We start from the raw sequence: 13,882 nt of genomic DNA on the forward strand, positions 1-13,882 counted from the left end.
GTTCAAAACAATGGTTATAAGGGTACTCAAGGAACTTACCAAGAACTTCAAGAAACGTGAGAAATTCAAGGAACTTTGTTATCATTGACATAAAGTCAGAAATGAAGGATGCACTAACTCAGTGGTTCTCACCCTTCCTAATGCCACGACCGTTTAATACAGTTCCTCATGTTGTGGTGACCCCCAATTTCATTGTTACAAATTGAACATAATTAAAGCATAGTGATTAATCACAAACACAATATGTAATTATATATGTGTTTTCCGATGGTCTTAGGCGACCCCTGTGAAAGGGTTGTTTGACCCCCAAAGGGGTCGCGACCCACAGGTTGAGAACCACTGCACTAACTGAAATGGATAATTTATAGGGAATCAACAGTAAAGTAGAGGACGGTGAGAACCAACCAGCTAGTTGGAATATGAGGAAGCAAAAAAACAAAACACAAAACAAAAATCACAATCCGAAGAGCAAAAAGAAAAAATCCAAAAATATGAAGATAGTGTAAGGAGCCTCTGAGATAACTTCAAGCATACCAATATTTGAATTATGGGGGTTCCAGAAGGAGAAGAGAGGGAGCAAGAAATTGAAAACCTATTTGAAAAAATAATGACAGAAAACTTACCTACTTGGTGAAAGAAATAGACATACAAGTTCAGGAAGGGCAGAGAGTCCCAAAAAAAGAGGAACCCAAAGAGGTTTGCACCAAGACACATCATAATTAAACTGTCAAAGATTAAAGACAGAGTCTTAAAAGCAGCAAGAGAAAAGGGAGGGCCCATACCACTGTCATCTGATTTCTCAACAGAAGGGAGTGGCAAGAAATACTAGTATTCAAAATGATGAAACTCAAAAGGCCTACAACCATTTACTCTACCCAGCAAAGCTATCATTTCTAATTGAAGGTCAGATAAAGAGCTTCCCAGACAAGAAAAAGCTAAAGGAGATCATCCACCAAACCAGTATTACATGAAATTTTGAAGGGTATTTTTTTAGAAGAAGAGGGGAGGAAAAAGATAAAAAATATGAACAATAAAATGGCAATAAATACATGTCTATCAACAATTGAATCTAAAAGTCAGCTGGTCGATGTTTCTAACACTCTATCCTTCTCCCTCCTCTCTGTAAAAATTCAATAAAATATATTTTAAAATATATTTCTTTATTGATTTCAGAGAGGAAGGGAGAAGGAGAGAGATAGAAACATCAATGATGAGAGAGAATCATTGATTGGCTGCCTCCTGCACACCCCCCACTGGGGAACGAGCCCGCAACCCAGGCATGTGCCCTCGGCCGGAATCAAACCTGGGACCCCTCAGTCCGCAGGCTGACGCTCTATCCACTGAGCCAAGCCGGCTAGGGCCAATAAAATATATATTTTTTTAAAAAGTCAAATGAACAAAGGATCAAACAAAATAAACTGATTAATAGAACCAGAGCCATGGAAACATGGAGCAGACTGATAAATCTCAGAGGGAAAAGGGGTGGGGGGTGGGAAGAGATTAATAAACACATAACTTACATCCATATATGCATTACCCATGGACACAGACAATAGGGTGGTGAAGGCCTGGGGTGGGGTGGGGTCCATGTGGAGGGGGGCAATGGAGAGAAAAAGAGAGGGGGATATTTGTAATACTCTCAACAATAAAGATTTAAGAAATAAAATGTCTAAAAAAGAAGAAAATGGACAATAACATTTAATGCGTTTTTCGTTCAAAGATAAAGTGAGTCCAAATAGACTAGTCAGGCAAAGGAGAATTTTTTCAAACATTTTCCTTAGGCCGAAACCAGTTTGGCTCAGTGGATAGAGCGTTGGCCTGCGGACTGAAGGGTCCCAGGTTCGATTCCGGTCAAGGGCATGTACCTGGGTTGCAGGCACATCCCCGGTGGGAGATGTGCAGGAGGCAGCTGGTCGATGTTTCTCTCTCATCGATGTTTCTAACTCTCTATCTCTTTCCCTTCCTCTCTGTAAAAAATCAATAAAATATATTAAAAACAAACAAACAAAAAAAAACATTTTCCTTAGAATTTGCCATATGTCTATTTTCTTTTGATTTTCCATGCTTGGTTATGCAAGGTTATTTTTTTATTTTATTTTTTTTAAATTTTTTTTAAAAAATATATTTTATTGATTTTTTACAGAGAGGAAGGGAGAGGGATAGAGAGTTAGAAACATCGATGAGAGAGAAACATTGATCAGCTGCCTCCTGCACATGTCCCACGGGGGATGTGCCCGCAACCAAGGTACATGCCCTTGACCGGAATCGAACCCGGGACCCTTCAGTCTGCAGGCTGACGCTCTATCCACTGAGCCAAACCGGTGCTGGCAGGTTATTGTTTTTTTAAATTCTTTATTGTTGAAAGTATTACATATGTCTCCTTTTCCCCCCATTGACCTCTCCCTGTCACTTCCACCCCCCAAGATTATGTTTTAATATACAATGCAGATTTCTTTTTTTTTTTTTTAATATATTTCTTTATTGATTTCAGAGAGGAAGGGAGAAGGAGCGAGAGATAGAAACATCAATGATGAGAGAGAATCATTGATTGGCTGCCTCCTGCACATCCCCCACTGGGGATCGAGCCCACAACCCAGGCATGTGCCCTTGGCCGGAATCGAACCCGGGACCCTTCAGTCTGCAGGCTGACGCTCTATCTACTGAGCCAAGCCAGCCTGGGCTCAATGCAGATTTCTTTATCAATCCTTTGGTCTTTCAGCATTGTAAATAGGATAGATTTAGTCTTCCAAAGAGCTTTAAACTCACACATTGTTATTTTAGGCAAATGTAATTTGCAGTGGGACATCTGTTTAAAATAATTTAAAGTGATTCATAAACTTTCTTTGTAGGGTTTTGCAGTTACAGCTGATCCCCATATTTTATGACTGACTTTTCATATACCTTCTGCCCGACCGGTGTCTCAATGATTCAACATTGACCTGTAACCAGGAGGTCACAGTTTGATTCCCAGTCAAGGCACATGCCCAGGTTGCAGGCTTCATCCCCAGTGTGGGGCATGCAGGAGGCAGCCGACCAATGATTCTCTCTCATCATTGATGTTTCTATCTCTCTCTCCCTCTTCCTTCCTCTCTGAAATAAATAAAAAAGTATATATTTTATATATATACATATATATATATATCCCCTATATAATAAAGATGTAATATGCAAATGGTTGTTATGCTGTGAACTGTAACGACTGACCACATAACCACCGGATCACAGATCAGCAGGAGGGTCGGGCAGCGAGCTACAAGCAGGAGGAGGAGCGCTACAGGAGGGGGCAGGGCAGCAAGCTATGAGGGGGGGAAAGGGGGTAAGGGGGCGCTACAGGAGGGCGGCAGCGAGCTATTGGCAAGCTACTGGCGCACAGATTCGTACGCAGGGCTACTGTGTGTGTGTGTGTGTGTGTGTGTGTGTGTAGCTTATGTGCTAGCACCCTAATCAGATTAGTCTAATCCAGGGGTGGGGAACCTTTTTTCTGCTAAGGGCCATTTAATCACTCACGGGCCATACAAAATTATGGACATAAAAATTAGCCTGCTCTAGTTGGTCAAACATTTAATTAACTCACCCCTATTTGCCAGGGCAGGTCCAGACCAAATGATTTCATGGGCCTTAAACGGCCCTCGGGCCAGATGTTCCCTATCCCTGCCATCAGCTGATTGATGATGATTTCTTTCCTACAGCTTAGCAGTGTTAACCTGCCTGCCATGGGCGCAGGTGGTGGTGGAGAGGTGCACTTGAAAAACAGGGCCACCCTACACCCCTCCACAACTACCCCTTCCCTATTCTGGCATTCAAGACCAGGTTTATATTCCCCTTCCAGAGTGCAGAGCACCAGGTGGTTCTAGGGCTGGTATCTTATTACCTGGCCCTTCATTCCTTCCACTTTTTTTCCCTCTGTTGGGGGTGGGAGATAGGGATTGGGGAGGCAGTGAGACAGGGGACATACAGAATGACAGGACTAGTTGTTAGGTGGGAGCTTTACCCCAAGAAGCCACAAGGTATCCTTGGGAAGGAAAGACATGTTCCTTTTCTCAACCTCCTGAGGGACTAGAATGGCACAAAAATGGATTTGCAAATATTGGAGGGAGTGTTATCAAGATTGTGAGAGTCAGAGATGTATGGCTTCCTGGGTCACTTCAGCGTTACAGAGATGACTGCTGGGGCCAGGGCCTTGAATCCCTGTGAAGCTTATCACTTGCTCACACTAGTTGCAACCCTGCCTGAGAGTCACAGAGCTTTCTGGAACCTTAGTGACGGATTGCCATTTTAGGTGTGGCTCTGGGATTTGGGGACCAGATGTCTTTCATTGCACTTCCACTTTTGCTTAGGTTTCAGATTTGGCTTTCAGATGTGTGTGCAGGAACATGTAACTGTAGCCGGGAGTTCTAAGTAGTCACAAAAGAAATTATGGGAGTGCCCTCTGGTGGTGAATATCTTTTAAAGTATTTATTTTAAAGTAATAATTTAAAACATTACAGTTTGTGGCATTGAGAACCAAACCAGTTGATGTGAATACTTAAATAACTCTCATTTATCAAAGGTTCATATTAACTTCCATTATTAGGTTGAACAAAGGCTTCCATTTTCCCTAACAGTTCTATCTCTTGTGCCTGGCAGATTACCTGGCATATATTGGATGCTCCACAAATATTTATTGACGAAATGAACAGAATATTTTTTCTTAACTAAGCTTTTGATAGTGAATTCTGTCACATAGGAAAGCTGGGTTAGATGTTTGATAGAAGACAGGAGCCATGCATACAGTACTTCAAAAGAAGTACACAACTTGATTTTTTGATAAAATACATAGTTTTAGTTAGAAAATCACTGGGAGGCATTTGTGATTTGACCACAGGTCAAACTCCAAGTGTAGATTGGTGGGATCATGATGTGAATAGACAGTGAAAATGGTTGCTGAGGGGCCAGGTTGGGGCTGTGAATTTGACATGAACCATCAGGGTGGCTGCTCTGAAGACATGGAGAGCACTGTTGAGGGAGGGAGAATTTCGGAATCCAGGCTGTCAGTATGGGAGGTGTGGTGGAGGAGGTAACCTGGGGGAGCTCCCTAAAATCAGTCTGCAGGGACTGTGCAAGCTGGGCTCTTGCCAGCACACCTCTTTCGGTATAGGGCAGTCAAGGCCTCTGTTGAGATGCCTCTTGTTCTCATCTTGGGAACACAACACTGCTGGTGAACACTCTTTTAAATGCTTCTTGGCCATGTAGAGCTCTTCGTTTGTTTGTTGTGTTAATACTCACCAGAGGATATTTTTCATTGACTTTTTTTTTTTTTTTTTTTTTTTTTTTTTGTGAGAGTGGAAGGCAGGGGGGAGAGAGAGAGAGAGAGAGAGAGAGACATTGATTGGTTGCCTCCCACATGCGCCCTGACCAGGGCCAGGAATCAAGCCTGCTACTGAGATATCAGACCAGAATTGAACTCGGGACTCTTTAGTCCTCGGGCCATGCTCTATCCACTGAGCCAAACTGGTTAGGGCTAGAGCTCTTATTTTGTAAAATACCTGTTCAAGCTTTACTTTAGTTGAGTAGTTTATCTTTTTATTACTGACTTGTAGGAGTTCTTTAAATATTCTGGATATCAGTCCTTTGTTTCAGATACATATATTGCAAATATTTGCTGTCATTTTATAGGTCCCCTTTTTCACTTTTTAAATGTTTTTTAATGAGCAGTTTTAATTTTGAGAAAGTTTTTGTGTGTGTGTGTGTGTGTGTTTAAATCACTATATAAGCACATGTCTATTTATACATACACTAGAGGCCCGGTGCACAAAAATTTGTGCACTTGGGGGGGAGAGGGGCTCCCTCAGCCCATCCTGTGCCCTCTCGCAGTCTGGGACCCCTCAGGAGATAATGACCTGCTAGCTTAGGCCTGCTCCCGGGTGGCAGAGGGCAGGCCCAATCCCTAGGTGCAGCCCCTGGTCGGGCTCAGAGCAGGGCCGATTGGGGAGTTGGGGCGCTGCCCCCTGTCATGCACAGAGCAGGGCGGATCGGGAGGTTGTGATGCCACCCCTAGTCACGCTCAGGGTAGGGCCGATTGGGGGGTTGGGGCACCGCCCCCTGTCACACTCAAGGCAGGGTCGATAGGGAAGTTGCAGCGCCACCCCCTGTCACGCACAGAGCAGGGCCGATCAGGGGGTTGAGGAGCTCCCCCCTGTCACGCACAGAGCAGGGCCGATCAGGGGGTTGAGGAGCTCCCCCCTCTCACTCACAGAGTAAGGCCAATAGGGGAGTTGGGGCACCACCCCCTGTCACACACAGAGCAGGGCGGATCAGGGGGTTGGGGCGCTGCACCCTGTCATGCACAGAGCAGGGCCCATCAGGGGGTTGGGGAGCTCCCCCCTGTCACACACAGAGCAGGGCCTATCAGGGGGTTGAGGAGCTCCCCCCTGTCACTCACAGAGCAGGGCCGATCAGGGGGTTGGGGTGCTGCACCCTGTCACACACAGAGCCGCAGGGCGATCAGGGGGTTGGGGAGCTCCCCCCTATCAGGCACAGAGCAGGGCTGATCAGGGGGTTGGGGTGCCTTCCCCTGTCACGAACAGAGCAGGGCGGATAGGGAGGTTGTGGCCCCGCCCCCTGTCACACACAGAGCCGCAGGGCGATCAGGGGGTTTGGGCGCTGCCCCCTATCACGCGGATCCCAGTGCCATGAGGCCTCGCGGCTCCGCTTATCCCGGTGCCGGGAGGCATATTACCCTTTTACTATATAGAATAGAGGCCTGGTGCATGGGTGGGGGCTGGCTGGTTTGCCCTGAAGGGTGTCCTGGATCAGGGTGGGGGTCCCCACTGGGGTGCCTGGCCAGTCTGGCTAAGGGGCTGAGGGCCGTTTTCAGGCTGGCGGGTGACTGAAGCTCCCAACCGCTCCTTTTTTTCTTTTTTTTATTCTGGGCCAGCTTTAGCTCTGAGGCCTCGGCTGCTGAAAGCAGGTTTCTGGCCTTTGTTTACCTTCTGTATTTGATACAGTGTTGCGGTCCGGCTGGCTGAAGCCCAGCTGACTAAAGCAGGTTTCTGGGGTTTTGTTTAGCTTCTATATTTGCAACATAGTTGCTTAGAGTTGCAGCTGAGAGGCCGGCAAGTCAGGTGGGGAATGTTGGAGTCCGCCGTCACTGGAGCAAGCAAGCAAGCCTCCCTGTTTGCTTCAGTGCATGGCTGCCAGCCGCCATCTTGGCTTGTAGTTAATTTGCATATCGCCCTGATTAGCCAATGGGAAGGGTAGCGGATGTACGGCTAATTACCATGTTTCTCTTTTATTAGATAGGATGTGTATATGTATACATATATGTAAAACTCTATTTTAACACAGAAGTTAGGGGATCATATATACTCTTCTGCAGTTTGCTTTTTTTACTTACTGAGCCAGTAGATTTTAATCACTTTCAGTGTTAGAGGTTTTCTCATTATTCTTTACAGCTGCATAGCAGCCAGTATTTAATAAAGTCAATCTTGGCTGGAGGCTCAAAGCAAATATTAAACTCGAACTCTTTGTGCTGCAGTTATTTCTGGGCTTTGCTGGGGCAGCTTCCTTTATGCTGTTCGCGGTGGATCACCCTAAACTCAGGACATTCTGTGACCCTGTGAGCCATGTTTTTAGGAAGATGGTAATAGAAAATGTTTCCCTGTTTTGGATACTTCAGACCCCAGAACATTAAAAAGTTTGAAAAAAAAGAAAAGGTATTCAGCATGATCACTGTTTCATTTTGCCGACATTTAGGCTCCCTTCAGTTAATGCAGCGGTTCCCAACCTGTGGGTCGCGACCCCTTCGGCGCTCGACCGACCCTTTCACAGGGGTCGCCTAAGACCATCCTGCATATCAGATATTTACATTACGATTCATAACAGTAGCAACATTACAGTTATGAAGTAGCAACGAAAATAATTTTATGGTTGGATCACAACATGAAGAACTGTATTTAAAGGGCCAGAAGGTTGAGAACCACTGACTTAATGGATTTTGTCCTTAGTTCCCCTTTACCTGTGTCTCATGTGAAGTAGTGTACTAACCAGTGTTCCCTGCAGCTTGTAATAAGTGTCTGTCATGCTTTCACTCAGTCTTTCCCTCTAAAACAGGTCGCCCGGGAGACTGGCCCACCCCACATGAAGAGCTTTGTGACCAAGGTGTCCGTTGGGGAGTTTGTGGGGGAAGGTGAAGGGAAGAGCAAGAAGATTTCAAAGAAAAACGCTGCTATAGCTATTCTTGAGGAGCTGAAGAAGTTACCACCCCTGCCTGTAGTTGAGCGGGTGAAGCCCCGAATCAAAAAGAAAACAAAACCCATAGTCAGGGTAAGCACCTACCTGAATGAAGAGGGTGTTTTCACTGCCCGCAGACGATTGGGGAGCTGAGGAGGCTGGCTGCTGCCTCTAGTGGAAGGGGAGGGAGCTAATGTGCACATGCCAGGCCCCAGACACCCTTTACACGGCCACCTTGTATAATTCTTTTGAGAGTCCCAGGTCAGGCAGGTAAGGACACTGAGCCGGGTTCAGTGGAGTTACCCACAGGCTTGCGCATGTCTAACGGATGTGGGTGTGCTCGCAGACCTGTGATCACAAGGACAGTCAGTGCCCACCCGCGGGAATAGGAGTGAACCGCGCTTCCTCTGTCTCGTGGACTGCCGTACTGTTCCATTGTGAAGGAGATTCATGGGAGGAAAGCTGGCTAGGGGTAGATATAGGAGCGAGACATCTCACTATAAACCCTGTTTTGGAGTTTTGAGTCATGCCAATGGATCTGTCAAAAATTATATTGCTTCTCCACTTCAACCCCAAAGAAGGGACAGAGTCCATGTGGGGACGTTTATGAATGTCAGTATTGTCAATATGGTTTCATGCTGTATCAACATCCAAGTTTTTTTTTACACATAAGTTAGCATCTATACATTGAAAAGTTATCATACTTTTGAAGTTTTCTTTATTTTCTTAATAGTATACTTTAGCAATTTTCTTTTTCTGCTGGAAGTCACTCCTTGTCAGAATAGGTGAGGACTCCTTGAAGCTGAAGGTGCCCACTGTGGGGTTCTTTCTATGTAGCATCAGCTTGAAAAAAAAATTTTTTTTAGTATGTTTTTAATGGTTTCTGGATTTTGAGTCATTGTTAAGAAAGCGGGAACCCATCTTATAATACAGAGTTATGGGAAATTTTAGGAACAGTGTTCTTATTTTTCTACCTTTTCATTGTAATTTGTTGAAATTGTTAAAAAGCAGAGATTACAATGATGCTTGCCTACTCATAGTGAAATGTTGATGTTTGTTTGCCAGGAAGACCTTAAAGTCACTTTAGAACAATCATAGAAAATCATTAAACATCTTTCAATTAAAAATAGGTTTTTAAAAAAGAGCAGCTTAATTTGGAGCTATTAGATCAATATAAAAGTAACTCTTGTCATGTCCTGATCTCTAAATTGGCAAGGTCGTTTCTGTGACTAACATGGCACATGGTTTCTGTAATAATTGTTTCTCAGGTACAGAGCGGCCCAGAACATGGCCAGGTGATGAACCCTATTAGCAGACTGGCCCAGATCCAGCAGGCGAAAAAGGAGAAGGAGCCGGAGTACATGCTTCTCACAGAGCGAGGCCTCCCGCGCCGCAGGGAGTTTGTGATGCAGGTGGGTTAGTGCACCTTGTGGAGAGCCCTTCTCTGACTTCGTCCCATCTCAGAGCCTGACGAGATCCCAGCTCCAGTGTGTTGGGCCAGTGGTCCGCTCGCTGGCATCAACATTGTCCATGTTAAGTCCATGTTGCTTGCAGTAACTTGGTGCCTTAAAGCCTTACTTCTCTGTACAGGGCTGCTATATTTGTTTACATTAACAAGTGAGATGAAAGTAAAACATCGAAGACATGTTGGAACTTCTCTTATTTGTAAACAATATAAGTGACTTCTCTGCTCAATCATAATAATTTTTGAAGACTAGAATTTTCAGTTTTTTCTAGTTATAATGTCATAGCTTAGACTTGACATACTTTTAAACTTAATCTGCATTATTAACCCTTTCTCCATCACTTAAGTCTAGAATAGACACTCAACAAAACAACTTAATTCTTGCTCTATAGAGTTTGCAGATTTCGATGGTATAAAACCCCAATCATGGCTGTTTCCACACCTGGTTATGGAGTCGGGAAGAGATGAGCAGCAGCACACAATTATACAATATTTCCATCATACAAATACAACAGATGTGCCCTGGCCAGTGTGGCTCGGTTGGGCATTGTCCCATGCACCAAAAAGTTGTCAGTTCGATTCCCAGCTGGGCACATGCCTGGATTGCAGGCTCGATCCCCAGTAGGGGGTGTGCAGGAGGCAGCAAATCGATGTGCTCTCACATCAACGTTTCTTTCTTTCTCTGCCTTTCCCTTCTTCTCTCTCTCAAAATCAGTAAAAATATTTAAATATAACATGTAAAGAACTTCAAAAGCATAGATAACTGCCAAATGTAGTCAAATTAGAAAGTGATGTGTCTTAAGTATTCATTACCTGTTAAAATAATTTATTTAGTTATAAGTTTATATAATACACTGTTCGATAATGGCTGCCTTTAACAATGAGCTCTCCCAATTCCTGCATATTTACCAGTCTGCTCTCGTAAGCTGGTGCAGGCAGCTCCCGGGTGCCACTGGTAAGCTGTCTGGCTTCGACCATTGCTGGGTTCTTTGGCCAGCACATCAGTTCCTGACTGGTCTTTACACTGAAGGTTTAAGCACTGATGAGTCCTGCCTTCTTTCTGCAGGTGAAGGTTGGAAACCATACCGCGGAGGGAACAGGCACCAATAAGAAGGTGGCCAAACGCAACGCAGCTGAGAACATGCTGGAGATTCTTGGTTTCAAAGTCCCGCAGGCTCAGCCCACCAAACCAGCCCTCAAATCAGAAGAGAAGGTGACTGCTTGGGTCTCTGTGTCCTTGCTCTCTAATTGCAAGATGATCTTCTCCCCTTAACCTGGGGGACTCTGGTACCTCTGAGCCATAAAGCAGCCCTGCTGTGCAGCGTCTTCTCCATTTGGACTATTATAATGTAGTCAGAAAGAGAGTTGCATGTCCATGGCCACAAAAATTACTCTGGGTCATGTTATTGTTCCAGTATCTTTGTAGTCTAGGATGCTTTGCTGGAGGGCAGCTTGCTCCTTTCTGTTAGTGCAGTTCTCAACCTGTGGGTCTCGACCCCTTTGGCGGTCGAACGACCCTTTCACAGGGGTCGCCTAAGACCATCCTGCATATCAGATATTTACATTATGATTCATAACAGTAGCAACATTATAGTTATGAAGTAGCAACGAAAATAATTTTATGGTTGGGTCACAACATGAGGAACTGTATTTAAAGGACCAGAAGGTTGAGAACCACTGTGTTAGTGGGTTGCTGGATAATGGGGTTTGAAATTAATGAATGTGTGATTCTGTCATTTGCACTCTTACAATGAGGTCCATATAAAAGATGCATCAACTTGGGCTCTCGTGAGTTGTGGAGCAGGCTTTGATTTTTCTGGGACATTGCAGTAGTGTGATTTTAGAGTTATGGCCAAAGCCATAGTTTAGACTCGAGTTTTCTTATCTATAGAGTAGAGGCCCTGTGCATGATTGGGGCCGGGGAGGGACCGTGGGAGGGCTCCAGAGTGTGTCTGGCCCATCTTGCCCAGTCCTGATCAGCTGGACGCCAGCAGCAAGCTGACCTACCAGTCGGAGCACCTGATCCTGGTGGTCAGTGCACATCATAGCAACTGGTCGAAGGGTCAGACACTTAGCATATTAGGCTTTTATTATATAGGACGATATAAAAGGCTAAGTGACCGACCATATGTCTGTCCAACCGACTGGCCAGTACATAGGATGTGCACTGGCAATTTAAAAATAAACATTGACCCGCATATGCAAGATACATATAATGCTCTCACTGGCACCAATCACATGCATGTGTTTCGATCTGTCATTGTCGATTGTTTCTTTGTCCTAAAAATGAGCACGTTCATAAATTAAATTAAGAAATTTTGAATATACTCCATGGAGATTTTCACAACTATTTGAGTGATGATTCCATCGATTCATCTGATGCCAAAAAGGAAAATTTTCCCACTGAATTTCTTAATAGTATTACTCCTTCGGGAATGCTGTATCATAAATTAAAATTGAAAGTAGGTGCAATCATCATGCTACTGAGAAATCTTAATAGTAAATGGGGTATTTGAAATGGTACCAGATTTATTATCAAAAGATTGCAACCTAACATAATTGAAGCTGAAGTATTAACAGGATCTGCAGAAGGAGAAGTTGTTCTGATTCCAAGAATTGATTTGTCCCCCTTTGACACTGGCCTCCCATTTAAATTATTTCGAAGACAGTTTCTTGTGATGCCAGCATTTGCGATGACTATTAATAAATCGCAAGGACAAACTCTAGACAGAGTAGGAATATTCCTACCTGAACCTGTTTTCGGATGTGGTCAGTTATATGTTGCTTTCTCTCGAGTTTGAAGAGCTTGTGACATTAAAGTTGTAAATACTTCATCACAAGGGAAATTAGTCAAGCACTCTGAAAGTGTTTTTACTTTTAATGTGTACAGGAAGATATTAGAATAAGTTTAATCAATTTATCAGTCATTGCTTTTATCAATGTTTTTATATCATGTTTTTGTTGTCTTTAAACTGATAAGAACAGATACTACACTTGATCTTAGCCAAAAGGCCGAGAAGCGATTTTGTTGTCTTTATATCATGTCTTCGTTATGTTGTGTATTAACCAATTTATATATTTTTATATACATTCTACTAATTTTCATCTCTGACACTTCTATTATAGAGAAAGGGCAAATAGCGATATTAAAATATTTCTTCTAATTAATTTCCTTTCAGTATGCACGAATCCATGCACCAGGCCACTAGTTTCTTTATAAATTTAAAACTATATAAAACTAATCTTATATTGAAAATTTTACTTCTGCTAAGACTGTTAAGCACTACCCTTAACCTTGACTGACCTTGTCTCTAGTTACTGAAAGCTCCTATTGGAATAAACATGAAAAACCCAGGACTGATTCATTCACCTTTGCCGGTTAGTTGTATCAGTGGTGAGAAGTGGCACCCACTGTGGCCACATAGTTAATAAGTGGGACCCCAAATACTCATCAGAGAATCTGTGTAGATCCTAGACTTGGCTTTCGGGTACCTTACCTTCTCAGAAAGGAGACCTTGTGTTTGACAACATTTTTATCTAGTAACATTTCCCCGTAAGTTTGTCAATATACAGAAATGTCACCTTATCTCTTAATTGGATTTTAGCTCCAAGAAATATTGTGTAGCTTGTTTAAAGTGCCTTTCTCCACCTTGGGCTCTGCCAATCTTGTATCTTCTTTTTCTGGTTTAATGTTCCCCTCTCTTCCTGTGAGCGCAGACGGAGGGTCAACGTTTAGTCCGGTGCACTGTTAGATGCTCTCATGGGCCGGCTGGCATGGGCGGGTCTGTACACTGCGGGGGAGCACAGGCTTTGCCTTAAGGCTTGCTGGGTGGCAAAAGCAAACTGGTGCTCAGGCTTTGGGGGGAGGTTCCTGCTGATTGCCTCCTCAGATTCCTAAAGTGTAAAAATCAAAGATTATGCTGGTTGGAATTCATAATTTTTTTAGAGAGAAGAAGTAATTTTTCAACAGTTTTGTTTATACTCATAGCCTTTTGTTTGTTTGTTTGTTTTAAAGACACCGATAAAGAAACCAGGGGATGGAAGAAAAGTAACCTTTTTTGAACCTGTCTCTGGAGATGAAAATGGGACTAGTAAGTGTGATGTTAATTTTGTTTCAATCTGAATGTGATTCTGGGATTTGCATGGTTCCTGGTAATAGCAGGTGCCCAGTGAATGATTTACAATGTGTTTCAGTTCTGTGTCATT

General features: G+C 43.7%; 1 protein-coding gene and 1 pseudogene across 6 annotated transcripts in view; one reads left to right on the forward strand and one right to left on the reverse strand.

Moving 5' to 3' along the window:
• The window catches only part of STAU1 (staufen double-stranded RNA binding protein 1), a 63,378-nt gene that overhangs the window by 45,028 nt on the left and 4,468 nt on the right, over window positions 1-13,882 (forward strand). For 4 of the 6 annotated variants that reach the window (XM_070419792.1, XM_070419790.1, XM_070419789.1 and 1 more), the window contains 4 exons: window positions 8,074-8,304; window positions 9,480-9,623; window positions 10,743-10,889; window positions 13,692-13,767. In XM_070419792.1, coding sequence (XP_070275893.1) covers window positions 8,074-8,304; window positions 9,480-9,623; window positions 10,743-10,889; window positions 13,692-13,767 — 598 coding nt within the window. The remainder of the gene's footprint in view (window positions 1-8,073; window positions 8,305-9,479; window positions 9,624-10,742; window positions 10,890-13,691; window positions 13,768-13,882) is intronic. The other 2 variants (XM_070419794.1, XM_070419791.1) reach the window with 1 other exon arrangement.
• LOC139014808 (U2 spliceosomal RNA) lies at window positions 12,556-12,700 on the reverse strand (annotated as a pseudogene).

This window comes from Myotis yumanensis, unplaced genomic scaffold (assembly GCF_028538775.1).
Source record: "Myotis yumanensis isolate MYYU_CA2020_CCGP unplaced genomic scaffold, mMyoYum1.0.hap1 SCAF_7, whole genome shotgun sequence".
NCBI classification, from domain to species: domain Eukaryota; kingdom Metazoa; phylum Chordata; class Mammalia; order Chiroptera; family Vespertilionidae; genus Myotis; species Myotis yumanensis.